General features: G+C 35.3%; 1 protein-coding gene and 1 long non-coding RNA gene across 7 annotated transcripts in view; one reads left to right on the top strand and one right to left on the bottom strand.

The window, feature by feature from the left end:
* The window catches only part of LOC135841073 (uncharacterized), a 272,383-nt gene that overhangs the window by 123,114 nt on the left and 134,987 nt on the right, over nucleotides 1–14,282 (bottom strand). The window lies entirely within an intron of this gene.
* The window catches only part of Rdl (Resistant to dieldrin), an 85,969-nt gene that overhangs the window by 7,775 nt on the left and 63,912 nt on the right, over nucleotides 1–14,282 (top strand). For all 6 annotated transcript variants that reach the window (XM_065357855.1, XM_065357852.1, XM_065357854.1 and 3 more), the window contains exon 2: nucleotides 9,777–9,874. In XM_065357855.1, coding sequence (XP_065213927.1) covers nucleotides 9,777–9,874 — 98 coding nt within the window. The remainder of the gene's footprint in view (nucleotides 1–9,776; nucleotides 9,875–14,282) is intronic.

The following is a 14,282-nucleotide window of genomic DNA, read 5'->3' as shown; positions in this document are numbered from 1 at the left end:
ACTCCAAAAGTATCTTTAAATCTATATAAACAGTACCCAACGTTGAAAACAAAAAAGAGATTAAAAAAAGTGCATAAAAAACAACTTCACCATTCTTGACGCGTTCAAAAAGCAAAAAAAAAAAAAACAACAAAATTCACGACGAGAGTACTTTAACGCGAATAATAACACAGTAGGGAAAAAAAGAAGACAAGTGTATTTCCTGTAAAAGTCTGATCTGATAAAATTTACCGTAGCTTTTTTCCGAAGTGCTCTTAAACTTTTTCTCTATTATTATTATCATTAATACGCCGAAGCAATTTACATGAAAGTATAAACTTAGAAATTCGATACACGCTTTTCGCGATTTTTTTTTCCTTTTCTCTTTCGCTTAATGCACTCATTTCGTCGAGTAAAAATCATACGGAAATGGCAACTTGTTGAATATCGGGTTATTTTATATAGGTAGTATTTTATAATTAGCACATCATCGCTTTCTACGCTATCGGTTACTTTGATTGGTGCTTCGGTGCGGCAACGGCAACGGCAACGGCAAGCACGAATAGGGGCGAGTTCTGTCAAGTGGCTCACTCAAATATCTGTTGAACTTTAGCACCATTCAAAAACCTGACGAACTATAAATTTACAATACGGTAACAGTAGAAACGCTACTCGTCTTGTCATAATAATTGCCGACAACGTTTCGACGAGTCGACTTTCGAGCGTGAAATTTTCCATTCAGAAAAAAAATAAAGAAGGGGAATGGAGGAGAAGGAAGGAAGAGGCGAAATATTTGTAAACATAAAAATACGTCTAGTAAATGTCCGAAATTTGGTAACAACGTTAAAGGTGGATTTATAATCCTATATCCAGAGTAAGTAGTAAGTGTCCTTACTAGAAAGTAGAAGCGATGGCGAAACATGAAAATTACAGACTTACTAATTACGTTCATCCATTTCAATTTCAGTGATAAAAATTCTGCACTCACCTGAAACAGAAAGAAAATATGAAAATTAGCGATAAGTTAGATGCAAAATAATTATTAAAATCTAACAAATTAGTAATTTGAAAAAATTGTATGCTAAATTGGTCATTTTTAGAGCCCTGAATTAAAAAAAAAAAAAAAAAAACTAAGTCATAAAGCTCAAAAGTAGTTTAAAATAATGAAAAATTTACGTAGCTCTGCCCTTCGATATAAATTTATAATAATAGCAACCTCATGCACTCATTGTTCATGTATGATATTGTGTCAGAAATTTATCGTTGTACCCCAAATGTATGGTTACCATATATATATACTCGTACTAGATTGTACGAGCTTACTGTACCCTCTATATCTTACCTAGTTACGAGAAGGTAAATGGTAATAAAAACTGTCCGCTAGAGGCTAGAAAACGACTGGAGAAAATAAACCTAAATATGCTTGTAAATTTAGCCATTATACATAAAAGGCAGAATGGAAAAGCTCGTGTATTTTTTTTTCCTTTTTGTTTTTATGCAACAGTACCTTATAATACCAACACCTAAGCTTATAGTACAGTATATAAGACATCAGGTCACACACAGAGTTTTAGTTTTACAGCAGAGCTATAGCTATACGTTACATACTCGGTATTCGTGTGTTACCCTACTGCTATACTTACACCATTTTACACGAGGTTTTCAAGTCGCTGCGACCTAAAATCATTTATTAATGAAGTTCTGCACGACCATGAAATTTACACTGCTGCGAATGTGTAGTGCGCCAAGCGCCAAGCGCCAACCATCAGCCATGCTATAAGCTTAGCTACCTACTAAAGTAAAAATTCACTACGCCACAAAAATGTATTCATTTTTTATGCATGACGCGCTTGGAAAACTTGTTATCTATACCATTTGTATGTACTATTCATCTGAAGAAGAAGAAGAATCCGCTTTCACATTTTTCTTTCTCTCTTTCTATGTATTTATTTCTCTCCGGTTTTACTATTACGTTCTTTGAATTGAAAGTTTGCTCTAATTTTTGAAGGAAAAAAAATCCATCCACGTTATCGACCATTTTTTTCAAATCTTTTAAAATCTAGGTGTGTAGAACGGAATGAAAATGACGTTTTCTATTTCCGAGTGCTGAATTAAGCGACTGACAATTTCGATTAAGGCGTAGCAGGCGATTTGATTGTTGAGGAGGCTCGAGAGTTTTGTGGTTTTTTTGAGAGAGAGAGAGAGAGAGTCGAAGTTCGGAGTTGAAATAATTTCTGAACAATGTAATGCGTCAACATCGACCTTATGGTCAGTTCAAGTTAGCCGCATCTGACCTGATTTCCAGGCGGACACCTTTCTTTAATATTTATGAATCAAATCGTTCGTGAATGAGTCACTTATACGAACCAATTCGTTCGCGAATGATTGACAAAGAATGATTCAATTTGTTCGCGAATGATTCACCAAAATTTGAGTGAATGAATCGATTCGTTCGCGAACGAGTCTACTTATACGAATCAATTCGTTTGCGAATAATTCATCAAAAATTGAGTAGATGAATCGATTCGTTCGCGAACGAGTCACTTATATGAATCGATTCGTTCGCGAACGAGTCACTTATCCGAATCAATTCGTTCACGAATGATTCATCAAAAATTGAGTAAATGAATCAGTTTGTTCGCGAACGAGTCACTTATACGAATTGATTTGTTCGAGAACGAGTCACATGGTCACTCATACGAATCAATTCGTTCGCGAATGATTCACCAAAAATTGAGTAAATGATTCGATTCGTTCGCGAACGAGTCACTTATATGAATCAATCTGTTCGCGAACGAATCACTTATGCGAATCAATTGGTTCACGAATGATTCATCATAAATTGAGTAAATGAATCGCGCGAATGATTCACCAAAAATTGAGTAAATGATTCGATTCGTTCGCGAACGAGTCACTTATATGAATCAATCTGTTCGCGAACGAATCACTTATGCGAATCAATTGGTTCACGAATGATTCATCATAAATTGAGTAAATGAATCGATTCGTTCGCGAACGAGTTACTTGGTCACTTATACGAATCAATTCGTTCACGAATGATTCATTAAAAATTGAGTAAATGAATCGATTCGTTCGCGAACGAGTCACTTATGTGAATCAATTCGTTCGCGAATAATTAATCAAAAATTGAGTAAATGAATCAATTCGTTCACGTACGAGTCACTTATACAAATCAATTCGTTCGCGAACGAGTCACTTAGTCACTTATACGAATCAATTTGTTCGCGAATGATTCATTAAAATTTAAAAATTGAGTAAATGAATCGATTCGTTCGCGAACGAGTCATTATACAAATCAATTCGTTCGCGAATGATTCATCAAAAATTGATTAAATGAATCAATTCGTTCGCGAACGAGTCATTTATGCAAATCAATTCGTTCGCGAATGATTCATCAAAAATTGAGTAAATGAATCAATTTGTTTGCGAATGAGTCATCAAAAATAAGTTAAAAGTTAATGATTCGATTCGTTCGCGAACGAGTCACTTATACGAATCGATTTGTTCGCGAACGATTCACTTATACGAATCGATTCGTTCGCAAATGATTCAGTAACTATAGATCAACTCGTTCACGAATGATTCACCTAGATATTGATCAATTTGTTCAATCGCCAATCGGTTGTGAATGATTCGATTCGATTCGATTCGATTCACTTTGCTTGAAAACAGATCAATTGCTGTCAGTGTTGAGAACCGTTTGGATTTGAATTGGTTGTGATGGTTGTGGTTTTCAGAACCTTTGAAAATAAGTGGTTCTGGTTTCGGTTCTCAAAAGGTTCCCAGTTGTGGCTTTGAAACGGTTTTGTTTTGGTTCCAAAAGATACCTTTCACATTGTTCTTCCAAAATGGTTCTCAGTTCTTCTCAAACTCAAACGGTTCTGGTGGTTCCTTTTACTCCTCCTTTGATATTTTGCTGGTGGTACTGGTTGTTCCACCAATAAAATGGTTCCAAATGGTTCCAGATGCAAAAAATTGGCAAAAAATTGAAAATTTGTGAAAATTCCCCTTTACCTCGCTTATTTTGCATGAAAAACATGAATTCTTATTTCACTTTGGTAAAAAAAACGAAGTTTCAATGATGAGAGGACCAAAAAGAACCGATTCCTGAAAAGGGTTCCTGATGGTTCTTCTTATTTGAAACTTGTTCTGGTTCTTGTTCTGGTTGTTCTTTCCTTAAAAAACTCAATCGGTTCTAAATGGTTCTAAATTGTTTCAAAATCATTTTATATGGTTGTTCTTTCGGTACTTCTCTTTTCCAAATTTTGAAACGGTTCTGATGGTTCTGGGTCCCGTTTCAATTGACCTAAAAAAGCGGTTGTGGTGGTTCCAAATGGTTTTCAACAGCAATTTGCTGTACAGATGTTTCAAAAAAAGTGAATCAATTCGTTCTTAAAAGATTTTTATTTGAAGAAAAGTCTGTATCTCCTCACTCTCAGGCTAAATGCGTGAGTGTTTTTTATATAAATTTTTTAGGATACGGCAAAAGTCCCTATATATACCAAAAAAAAAAAAAAAGGTGAAATAGGGGGAGCGAGATAGGGGCACTGAAGAAATCGAAATCTGATAAAAGAAGAATAACAGCGATGGAGATGAAATTCATGATGAAGAGATTATTGGCGAGGTTGACTCTCAGAGACAGATGCCCCACCTGAGAAAACCAAAACCAGATCTCTGAATAAAGTCATCATGAAGTTCAAAAGTGCATAGGAAAGACTCGAAAGGATGGAGAAAACAAGATCGCCTGAACAGGTCCTCTAATATAGGGAAAAAGGAATGACAGAGGGAGATACATAGAGGAGGAAACTCATCAATACCTCAAGCTCATCTTCAATAAGTGCCACCCCATAGCTGACAGGTCAACAGGTCTAACATTTAAAAGGAAACTACGACGATGACGACCAAGTTTCAATCCATCTTCATTCTTCTTTCCAAAAATTATGGTATCGTTTAAATCCTGGTCAAAAAGATGAAAACATTATCAAGAATCGTGTTTCATTGAATATGTAGTAAATGGAGAGAGAAAGTATGACGAAAGCAATCTCTGTTTTGAAATCCTGCGATATCGCTTAAACGGCAGTAACTCGTTTTGGCGAATAATAACACTGACGAGATGGGTAGGTATAGGTACTTTACCTACGATGAAAGTGAGAACAGCTAGATAAGAGATAATCAGAAAACTTGGCACTATAGTACACATACTCGTAGACTCACCACCGGTAGGTATAGTGAAAAAATTAAGGCATTGTGTGTATACGAGTTTACGAGTATAGAACTAATATTAAACGGGCAAGACGACGCACGAAGGAAAAAGGTTGAAAGTGACAGATTTGTCTTCTAACAAAGTTCTCGAACCTGAGCACATTAATAATTCGCGGCGAGCGAAATTAAAAGTCTCGCTGGGACGCTATATTTTAAAATCGTTACCGACTCCTCCTTCGTAATTCTCGGGCAACGGCAACCCGCTGCACTATGTATACGAGTACGATGAGGTTCGCTTTCGCCTTTGCCTTGGCACTATGCGCACCTAGTGCCTGCCTGCCTGCGATGCTTTAAATAACGCTAACGTCTTTGCCCGAGTATGTGCTTTGAGCGCGAGTAGTTGGCGCGCGATATATCGTACGTTTACGCGACTCGACTCGACTCGACTCGACCCACAGCTTCCACAATAAAAGCTCCATTTCTTTCTTCCGCTCTTCATCACGGCGCAACGTAGCGTAGCGTGGCGGTGTGCCGCTGTTGTTGGTGTGTACTGTGTACATACTAGATTTTTTTTTTTTAATAAAAGCAATAGAGCTAAAAGTCGCTATACTTTTTTCCGCACTCTGCTGTTAACGTCGTCATCGTGCTCAGAAGCGTCGCCGTCGTCGTCGTCGCTACCGCTACTTTTGCTAATCTTTCAAAACGTTCACCACCATCTGATACCGATGATATTGATCCAAAATTTTCTCGTGTTCCCTACATCCTTCTTTTTACCTTCTACATGTACATATTTCGATCGTTTTACTAGTAAACTTATACTACCTACAAATACATTGAAATTTCATCCAAGTATTTCATATACATACATACATGTAGGGTAGGGTATAACGGCGACGAAAAGTGTAAGTTATATAAGTAGGTACACTTAGTGCTTTACTTACACAGCATACATAAATACAAAATATATTTGGTAGCAACTTTCTCTTTTATACAATCGAGCAATACTAAGTACATATATCCATCATAGTCTGAAATCATGGAGGGGCTGAATTAAAAAAAAATAAACAGATATTCGAATTCAGCGCTTCCAAAAACCGAATAAACCACGACCATATGACACACGATTTATTTAATTTGCCAGAAAATTGGGTGTCACTTACACGAAGAAGGGTGTTGGGGGCGTCAAATCGAAAAAGTAAGTCGATATTCGTATTCAGCGCTCTTTAAAACGTGTGAAACGATATATCACACGATATTCGACATTTTTCTACATTTCGACCAAAATTTTGGGGCTCCGTAACCCCCCCTGCTCTCCTCTTCCTAATTCATGGTTTGGCGAATCTCGTCACGAAAAATTGACGGTTGTAAATATTATTGAAAAATATGCTTTCTGGATTTTCGCCAAATTCTAGTAAATTATAGCTCTAAAATTTGAAATTTGAGCTTTCTTGAACTTTCGAAATATTGACCGAAAGTTTTTGAGTTTATTTCTAATCATCTTTAAAACCCTGCAAACGTACGATTTCCTGAAAAGTTACGCAACTCTAGAGTAATCAAGTTCCAAGATCGAGTAAGAAACAAAATTATGATTAAAAAATCTCCCCCGCCGACCCCATAAGAGGGATGGAGGCCAATGATGGTGATTTTACCCCTTTCCTAACCTGAGAGACCTATACCAAAATGTTGAGCAAAATCAAAGAACCAAAGTTCAAAACCCAAAACCCCGACTGAATTGATAAAAATGATAAGATCCAGTGTTTGAGTGTTTAGATGTTAATAAAATTGCCTAACCAGTTTGCCGTAAATACGGTATTTTATTCTCCTTAACTTCTTTAGGAAATTGAACCGAAAATGAAGTCAGCTATTTACATTTTTGCACAAGTTTTTTTCAGTGATTTCTCTGCCAGGGTCTAGTGAAAATTACCGGGACTCGAGTCAAAACTGAACTTTCACACCAATAACTCGAGTTATCATGATGAATCGAACCGTCAATTGAAGTGCTTTTTACATGTTTTTATGTCATATTTTTAAAACACGTTTCAACAATGATATTTTATGTCAATCAATCGATTTTGATGGTTTTCAAAGCTTTTTGCATTTCACTTCTATTCAAGGGCCCAATCTGCATTGTATAAAGTGAAATGAGAGCTTTGTCATAAGGACACGCCCCAGAAGAAATTTTTCATACATATCGAAAAATTGCCATAAAAACTAAAAAAACTAAAAAAATGAAAGAATTTGGGAGAAAAAACGAAAAAATGAGCTTTTAAAGCAATGTTATGAAAACTTGACTTTTGTTTGCCAAACTTTGAAACAAAAAGAGGGCTTTTTGGACGTTTTTGACAAAAAAGCACAAATTTCTCGATAACTTTGGCAAAACTTACGACCATCAAACTACTTTATCAAAAAACTATTCCCCAAAAGACTTTTGAAGAAAAAACGTAAAGTAGGTACCTATAACTTTTTTATAACTCGTTAAAAAAAAATAGACACTCATAATTTTGAGCAAAAATGGAAATTTTTTCACAATTTTAGCGGAAATGGGATTTCTTGGGACAATATTGACAAGAACAGGACTATTTGATAATTTTGTCAACAATTGGTCTTTTCTGGACAATTATACAAAAAATGGGCACCTTTCTGATAATTTTGACAAAAATTTGCTCTTCTCGACAATCTTGACAAAAATGGACGCTTTTTGACAATTTTGACTGCCATAAAAAATCAAAATTTTTCAAAAATTTCTAGTGTAATTTTTGTTTTAACAAAAAACATTAAGTTTTTGGTAAATAGCCAGTAAATTTTGATAATTTTTTTTTTTGGTGAATTAATAGTAATTTTTAGTAAATAAAATGATTAGCTATTTTTGGTGAATTACTCGTAATTAAAGTTGGTCGAAAATTTTGGTAAATTGCTTGGGTAATTTTTGGTAAATTGGTAAAGTTTGGTAAATTGGTAAAAACCTTTGGCAGTAAATTACTGGGGTAATTAAAATTTGGTAAAAAATTGGTAAATTCGTGAGGAAATGTCTGGTAAATTACTGAAGTGAATGTTGGTAAATTGCTGGGGTAATTCTTGGTAAAATGGAAAATTGGTAAATTAGTGGGTAATGTCTGGTAAATTACTGAGGTAAATGTTAGTAAATTGCTGGGGTAATTTTTGGTAAATTCGTAAATTTTGGTTAATTGGTAAATTTGGGTAAATTGGTAAATTTTGGTAAATTGGTAAATTTTGGTAAATTGGTAAATTTTGGTAAATTGGTAAATTTTAGTAAATTGGTAAATTTTGGTAAATTGGTAAATTTTGGTAAATTGGTAAATTTTGGTAAATTGGTAAATTTTAGTAAATTGGTAAATTTTGGTAAATTGGTAAATTTTGGTAAATTGGTAAATTTCGGTAAATTGATAAATTTTGGTAAATTGGTAAATTTTGGTAAATTGGTAAATTTCGGTAAATTGGTAAATTTTGGTAAATCCGTAAATTTCGGTAAATTTGTTTATTTTCCTGTATAACAGAGCAAAGTCGGGTAATCTTGCCTACTGCGCAAGATGTTTTTTTTTAAATCTTCAGATTTTGCATCTCTCCCCCCCCCCCTAGTCACCTCTATCCTTCTGCAGAGAACATTTTGAATTTTCGAGTTGAACGGTCATTGAAAATGAAATTGGTGCCCTCGAAAAACCACACTCTAATACTACGTAATATCGTTTTTCTCGAAAATTTTGAGTTTTGTGCTTCTTCAAATGAAATTATCACTAAAAAGACTCTTCGAAGCCCCATATTTCCCTATTTATATAGAAATCTTGCATTTTTCGAGCACACAAATGTTGAGCTCGCCCCTTCCTTCCACCGCTTCATTTTGGAGCACATTTCAAATTTCACATGTTCAATGGATAAGTATCCAAAACGTCGCATTAGGACCCTCAAAAAGCCATATTTTGATACGAAATATCGCATTTTTCGAAATATTTATATTCTCAACACCCCTTCCACTTCCCTCCGCCCCCTCTTCCAGAAACATTTCGAATTTTCAAGTTCAACGGCCGGCCATTGAAGATGAAATCGTAGCCCTTGAAAATCGCTATTTCGACGCTAATAACGCTGGTTGTCTCGAAAGTTTTGAATTTTTGTGCCTCCTCTGCTCCTTCCTACGTACAAGGGCGCATTTAGGATTTTTGGGTGAATTAATCCATCAGAAATGAAATCGGCTTCTTTGAAAACATCCGACACAAGAGTTTCGACTTCGTAGGTTCGAAGCGACGAGTTGGTTCGGCTAAATTTCTCACCTAGATGGTAACGTGGGTGGGGTGCGGTGCGGTGGCCAACGTTACGCAGATGGAACGTGGCTAGATGTTAATAGAATTGCATACTCGGTTCGCCGCAAATACGCGCAACGCTACCGAAACTTGTACATACCTATACGATTCATGCCTCTCGCTTGTATATAGGCTATTTTATTCGCGAATTTACTTACGCGTCGTATCGTAGGTTATATTAAATACATAATTATTCCATTATATACGATCGATCATTATAATAACTCGGGTATAACGATTTTATGTTTTTCAATTTTGCAGAACGCACGGAGGCGGAATGCTGGGCGATGTGAATATATCAGCCATTCTGGATTCAGTAAGCGCAAGTTACGATAAACGAGTCAGGCCAAATTACGGAGGTTGGTAAAGTAGTACATAATGTTTTTTGTTATTTGTAATCAGAAATTTATTTCAATTTACTCTCGTATATGAAATAAAATAAAAAAGAAAGAAAGATAGAAAAATCATAATGCTTACGATGGGTAAAGATAGAAAGAAAGAAAAAGTTAAGAGAAAGATAGTAATAATAACAGCAAAACAAAACCAAAAAAAAAAAAGAAGGTTTTATAAAGTTATACGAAGAAACATATACCTACGAAGTGCGTCATAGAAACGTTATGCATTTACCTTTTGCGTATAGGTACACATAAGTATAAGGTACCTACATTATTATACGTACAATACACATGTGCTATAGAAATGTAGAGATTAAAATAGAGCAAAAATTTCAACGAAACAACGCTATACCTATACAATAAGTAAAACACAACGCCGACAAAAATCCCGTCTAGGTTAATGTTGACTTTTTTTTTTAACGGAAGCTGACGTCCGTTATCGGTTGCTGACAACGCAGTGCTTCACTTTTTTTCTTTCTATTTTTTTTTTCTTCTTCATCTTTCTCATTCTCTCTCTCACTCCCTCTGTTTCAAACTTCTATATACCGACTCATTGGTAATGCGAGTAGGCTAAAAAAAAAACTACTAAACTTTCACAGATAAATGATGATGACGTCGTGTTTAGCTTTTGTACGTCGTCGAGGTTGACATCGTCCTTTTTTTTCTTCTACAGGGTTTGTTTCGTGTATGTGGATGAGGTCGTGACGTTATTATGAATTTCGGTAAATTATTTTTGAAAAATGTACTCTACGAGTAAACAGGTATTTTCATAAATTGTCTGAACAAATACCGAACTTACTCGAGAAGGAGATTGCGAATTCGCGCTGAAATAAAATCGTGAAATTTTACACGATGCGATGATGATTGGTGGTCTTCCTGAATATAACTTGATCCGGCATGCTCTTTTTTTTAATTTTTTGAAAGCAAAAAAAGTTTTTAAAATATCCTGTAAGTATAGGACTGCTTTTTCATTTGCACTATTTGTGATGCTCATTAGGAAACTATTTTTGCAGCGTTGATTGGACAGAACATGCATCAAAACCCCTGTAATAAAAAGTTCAGCCACTCAAATTTAGTTTGAAATTGTTTGTAAAATTTTATAAATGGGTCCCCTCTCCTCTAAAATGTTTTCAGTCGCCCTTCGATTCGAATAGAGTCGAAAGTGGTCCCAGAGGTTGGCTGGACCTGGTGTAAAAACACTTGGCGCTAATATTCTTGACCTCTCGCTAGCCTCCTCTTTAGGAGATATTGCCCCCCCCCATACATTTTTTTTTAAATTTTCACACATTACGAACATTATGTAAAGGGTAAGTCCAGCAGGATCGATGAAAACATGAACATACCTTGGATTCTGATCAAATACAGTGAGATAGTTCACATTGAGCATAAGAGTCCTATGGAAAAATTTGAGAATCGAAGATAAAAGTGAAGAATAGCTTTGGGTACTTCAAAAAAGTAATTTTTGAAAAAACAATTAATTTTGTTTTACAATTTCATCGCTTGTAACTTCATGTAAAAAATGACCACCAACTACCCCACAAAAAAACACTTTTCCAATTTTTTTTCTGAATTAAAAAAAAAAGAAAAAAAAGAACAGGTAAAAAAACTTGGTTTTAAACTCAGAAATTTAATCAATGGTTCCCAGATAGGTAATAAGCGAGTTAAATTAAAACTCGATGTAGGTACTTTGGACCATCATTTTAATTTCTACTCGCAGATTTCATTTAATAAAAAACTGAAATCTGGCAATTTGAGCAAAATAATCGTCTGTCAAGCGAGGTATTATCCCAACCAGCAGAAAATTTTTTAACCCGAACAAAGCTAAATCGAAATAGCAAACAAAAATACATCACCAGCCAAAATTTCAGTGGCTAAAATTAACTTTTTGATTTTTGACTAATTTTTAAAATCTTTCGTCTAAAAATAGAAAAATCGAAATTTTACCAAAAAGACCTGGAAAACTGAAAACTGGTGTATGCCTTATTTTCAACTCCTAGAGTCGATTTAAAATGGTTTCGAATCGTTTTGGACATTTCTGGAGCCTCCGGCTCATTTTTGAAGCTTGATATTTTTTCACAGAATTATACCGAACAGAAAAAGTAGATCTAACAATAAAAGGAGCTTCTAGCCATTACATTTGAAAATTCAAGATTGTAAAAAGTGCCATAAAAACTGTCAAAATCAACTTCAGCACGTGCAAACGCGATTGGTGCTTTTTAGTGATTCACTTAACCGATGGCATATCATTTTTTCAAAATTGGCTTCTTCAATTTCAAAATCGTGTATTTCTCCAGCGATTTCATAATCGAAAAAAAAGCTTCTGAATCTGCGAGAATATTTTAGAAAATCTGTGTTAAATCGGTCAAGCAGATAATCAACCGATTTTGAACATGTTTACAGGTGCTTAAGTTAGTTTCGAGAGATTTCAATCAAATTTTTTGAGAGATAGAAATTTCCATAAGAATTGCTGGAGACTCCAGAACGGCCTAATTAGAAAAGTAATTAGTGTTGTGCAGAATTTTTGTTTTTTTTTTTGATTCGTCAAACGTGCCACACTTACATTGCATATTTAAAATTTCAATTCATGAAATCGCTGGAGAAATAAGCAATCATAAAACCTTTCGCCGATGAAATGAACTCCTAAAAAAAAAATCAAAATTCGAAAAAATTCAAAAAATGAACGAATTTTTATTTTTTTACTGCGAGTGTAATTTTTATCAACGTTTTCATGAAATACGTCAGAAAGAGGTCAAAATAAGACAACTGAATAAATTTAAACTTTTTTTGATGTTTGAAATTGAAAATTGATTTTTTTCGAATTTTGATTTTTTTGCGATGAGTTAATTTCATCGAGTGAAGGAGTTTTTTCAACCTTTTCAACGGATACGTAAAAATAGGAGTCAAATGGGTCCACTTCTCCTATCAAAACTTTTTTTCATGTTTTAAATCAAAAAATCGCATTTTTTCTCAAATTACAATTTTTTTTAAATCAACTTTGCAACATGTTAGCAGCTCAATTTTTTAATATTTTATTCAACATGAAAAGTTGGCCATAATATATTTTTTTCAGAATTTTTGAGAGTCGGAACGATGTGAAAACTACGTTTTGAAACTTTTTGAGCTTATTTTTTGTACGAAAAAAAATGGCAACACTGATGTTTATTATATCACCAAAAAGCCTTTCAAAACCTCTAACTATGGGGAAAAGTTCCATTTTGGTAGGTATCGCGGTTATCGAGTAATCCACCGCTGAAATGAATGATATTTTAGGTTCACTGAAAACTTTGACACCCCCTGGCTGCCTTTAAAAATGGGCTAGAGGGCTGCGATTTGCGCCATTGGTCATCCCTTCGGTATGTCTTTCCACAGGAAAAATTTCAAAAAAATCGCCCAACCCCACTACCACTTCTTGGTCCAATTGACGTGGAATGACCCACTTGTAAGGAGCTTTGATCGTAATTTTTTGACTCAATAAATATATATGTACATTCAAAATCCACAGATCAAATTTTTGAATTTAAAATCGAGTTTTCTCCTCCCCCCCTTCCCTCAACCAAGATGAACATAGGTTTCGTGCGACTTCTCAACCCCTCGTTTCTCGCTTTGAAAAATGGTCTCGAATTTGGATCCGTATGCATCAGGGTCATCTCATGTTACTCGTCAACTTCCTCCCCCTGGCCCCTTCCCCCTCACCGGTTCCTCCGCAGAAAATTTGACCGACACAGTAGGTATGTACCTAATCGATAAACTACAAGACGTTCTCGTATTCGTTCCGCGGATTGTTTTCAAAAAGGTGCCATAAATAGAGAAGGCAAAAGGCAATTACACGTAAAGGTAGACGTTTGCAAAAGTTATCGAACTCTTTGCGTATGCTGATAGAGTCTGCGAGTAAAACGAGCACGTACGCATGCGAATTGGACACGAAGTGCAGCACTATTAAGGGATTAAGAGAAAACAGATCTACGTTGCGTTTTAGGTACCTTTGCGCTAATATCCGTCGTCGTCGTAGCGAAATGCAGAGAAGAGTAGGGCGAAAAAAAAACCACACGTAGGTAACAAATGAGCGAAATGCGATGCCAGAACGACGATGAGGCGAGGTATACCACACACGTTGGTCGAGTGTATATACGTAATGTACGACGACCAGCATCTAGACGTGGATACGGGGAAACACACACACCAAAAAAAAAAAAAAAAAAAGGTGGAGAAACCCTCCGGGGACCAATTCAAGAAAACTCTAGACCGTAATAAAAATCACGCGCGCAATCCGAAGAATTAAATTAATAAAACGCTTAAACTGTTGCTAATTCTCTAGAAAGCGATGAAACTACCCGTATATAGACAAAAAGACGAAAACGAGGGGGAAAACAGC

This window comes from Planococcus citri, chromosome 3 (genome assembly GCF_950023065.1).
Source record: "Planococcus citri chromosome 3, ihPlaCitr1.1, whole genome shotgun sequence".
Classification (NCBI taxonomy): domain Eukaryota; kingdom Metazoa; phylum Arthropoda; class Insecta; order Hemiptera; family Pseudococcidae; genus Planococcus; species Planococcus citri.
The sequence above is the reverse complement of the archived record's forward strand: the minus strand, read 5'-3'. Positions and strand labels throughout refer to the sequence as shown.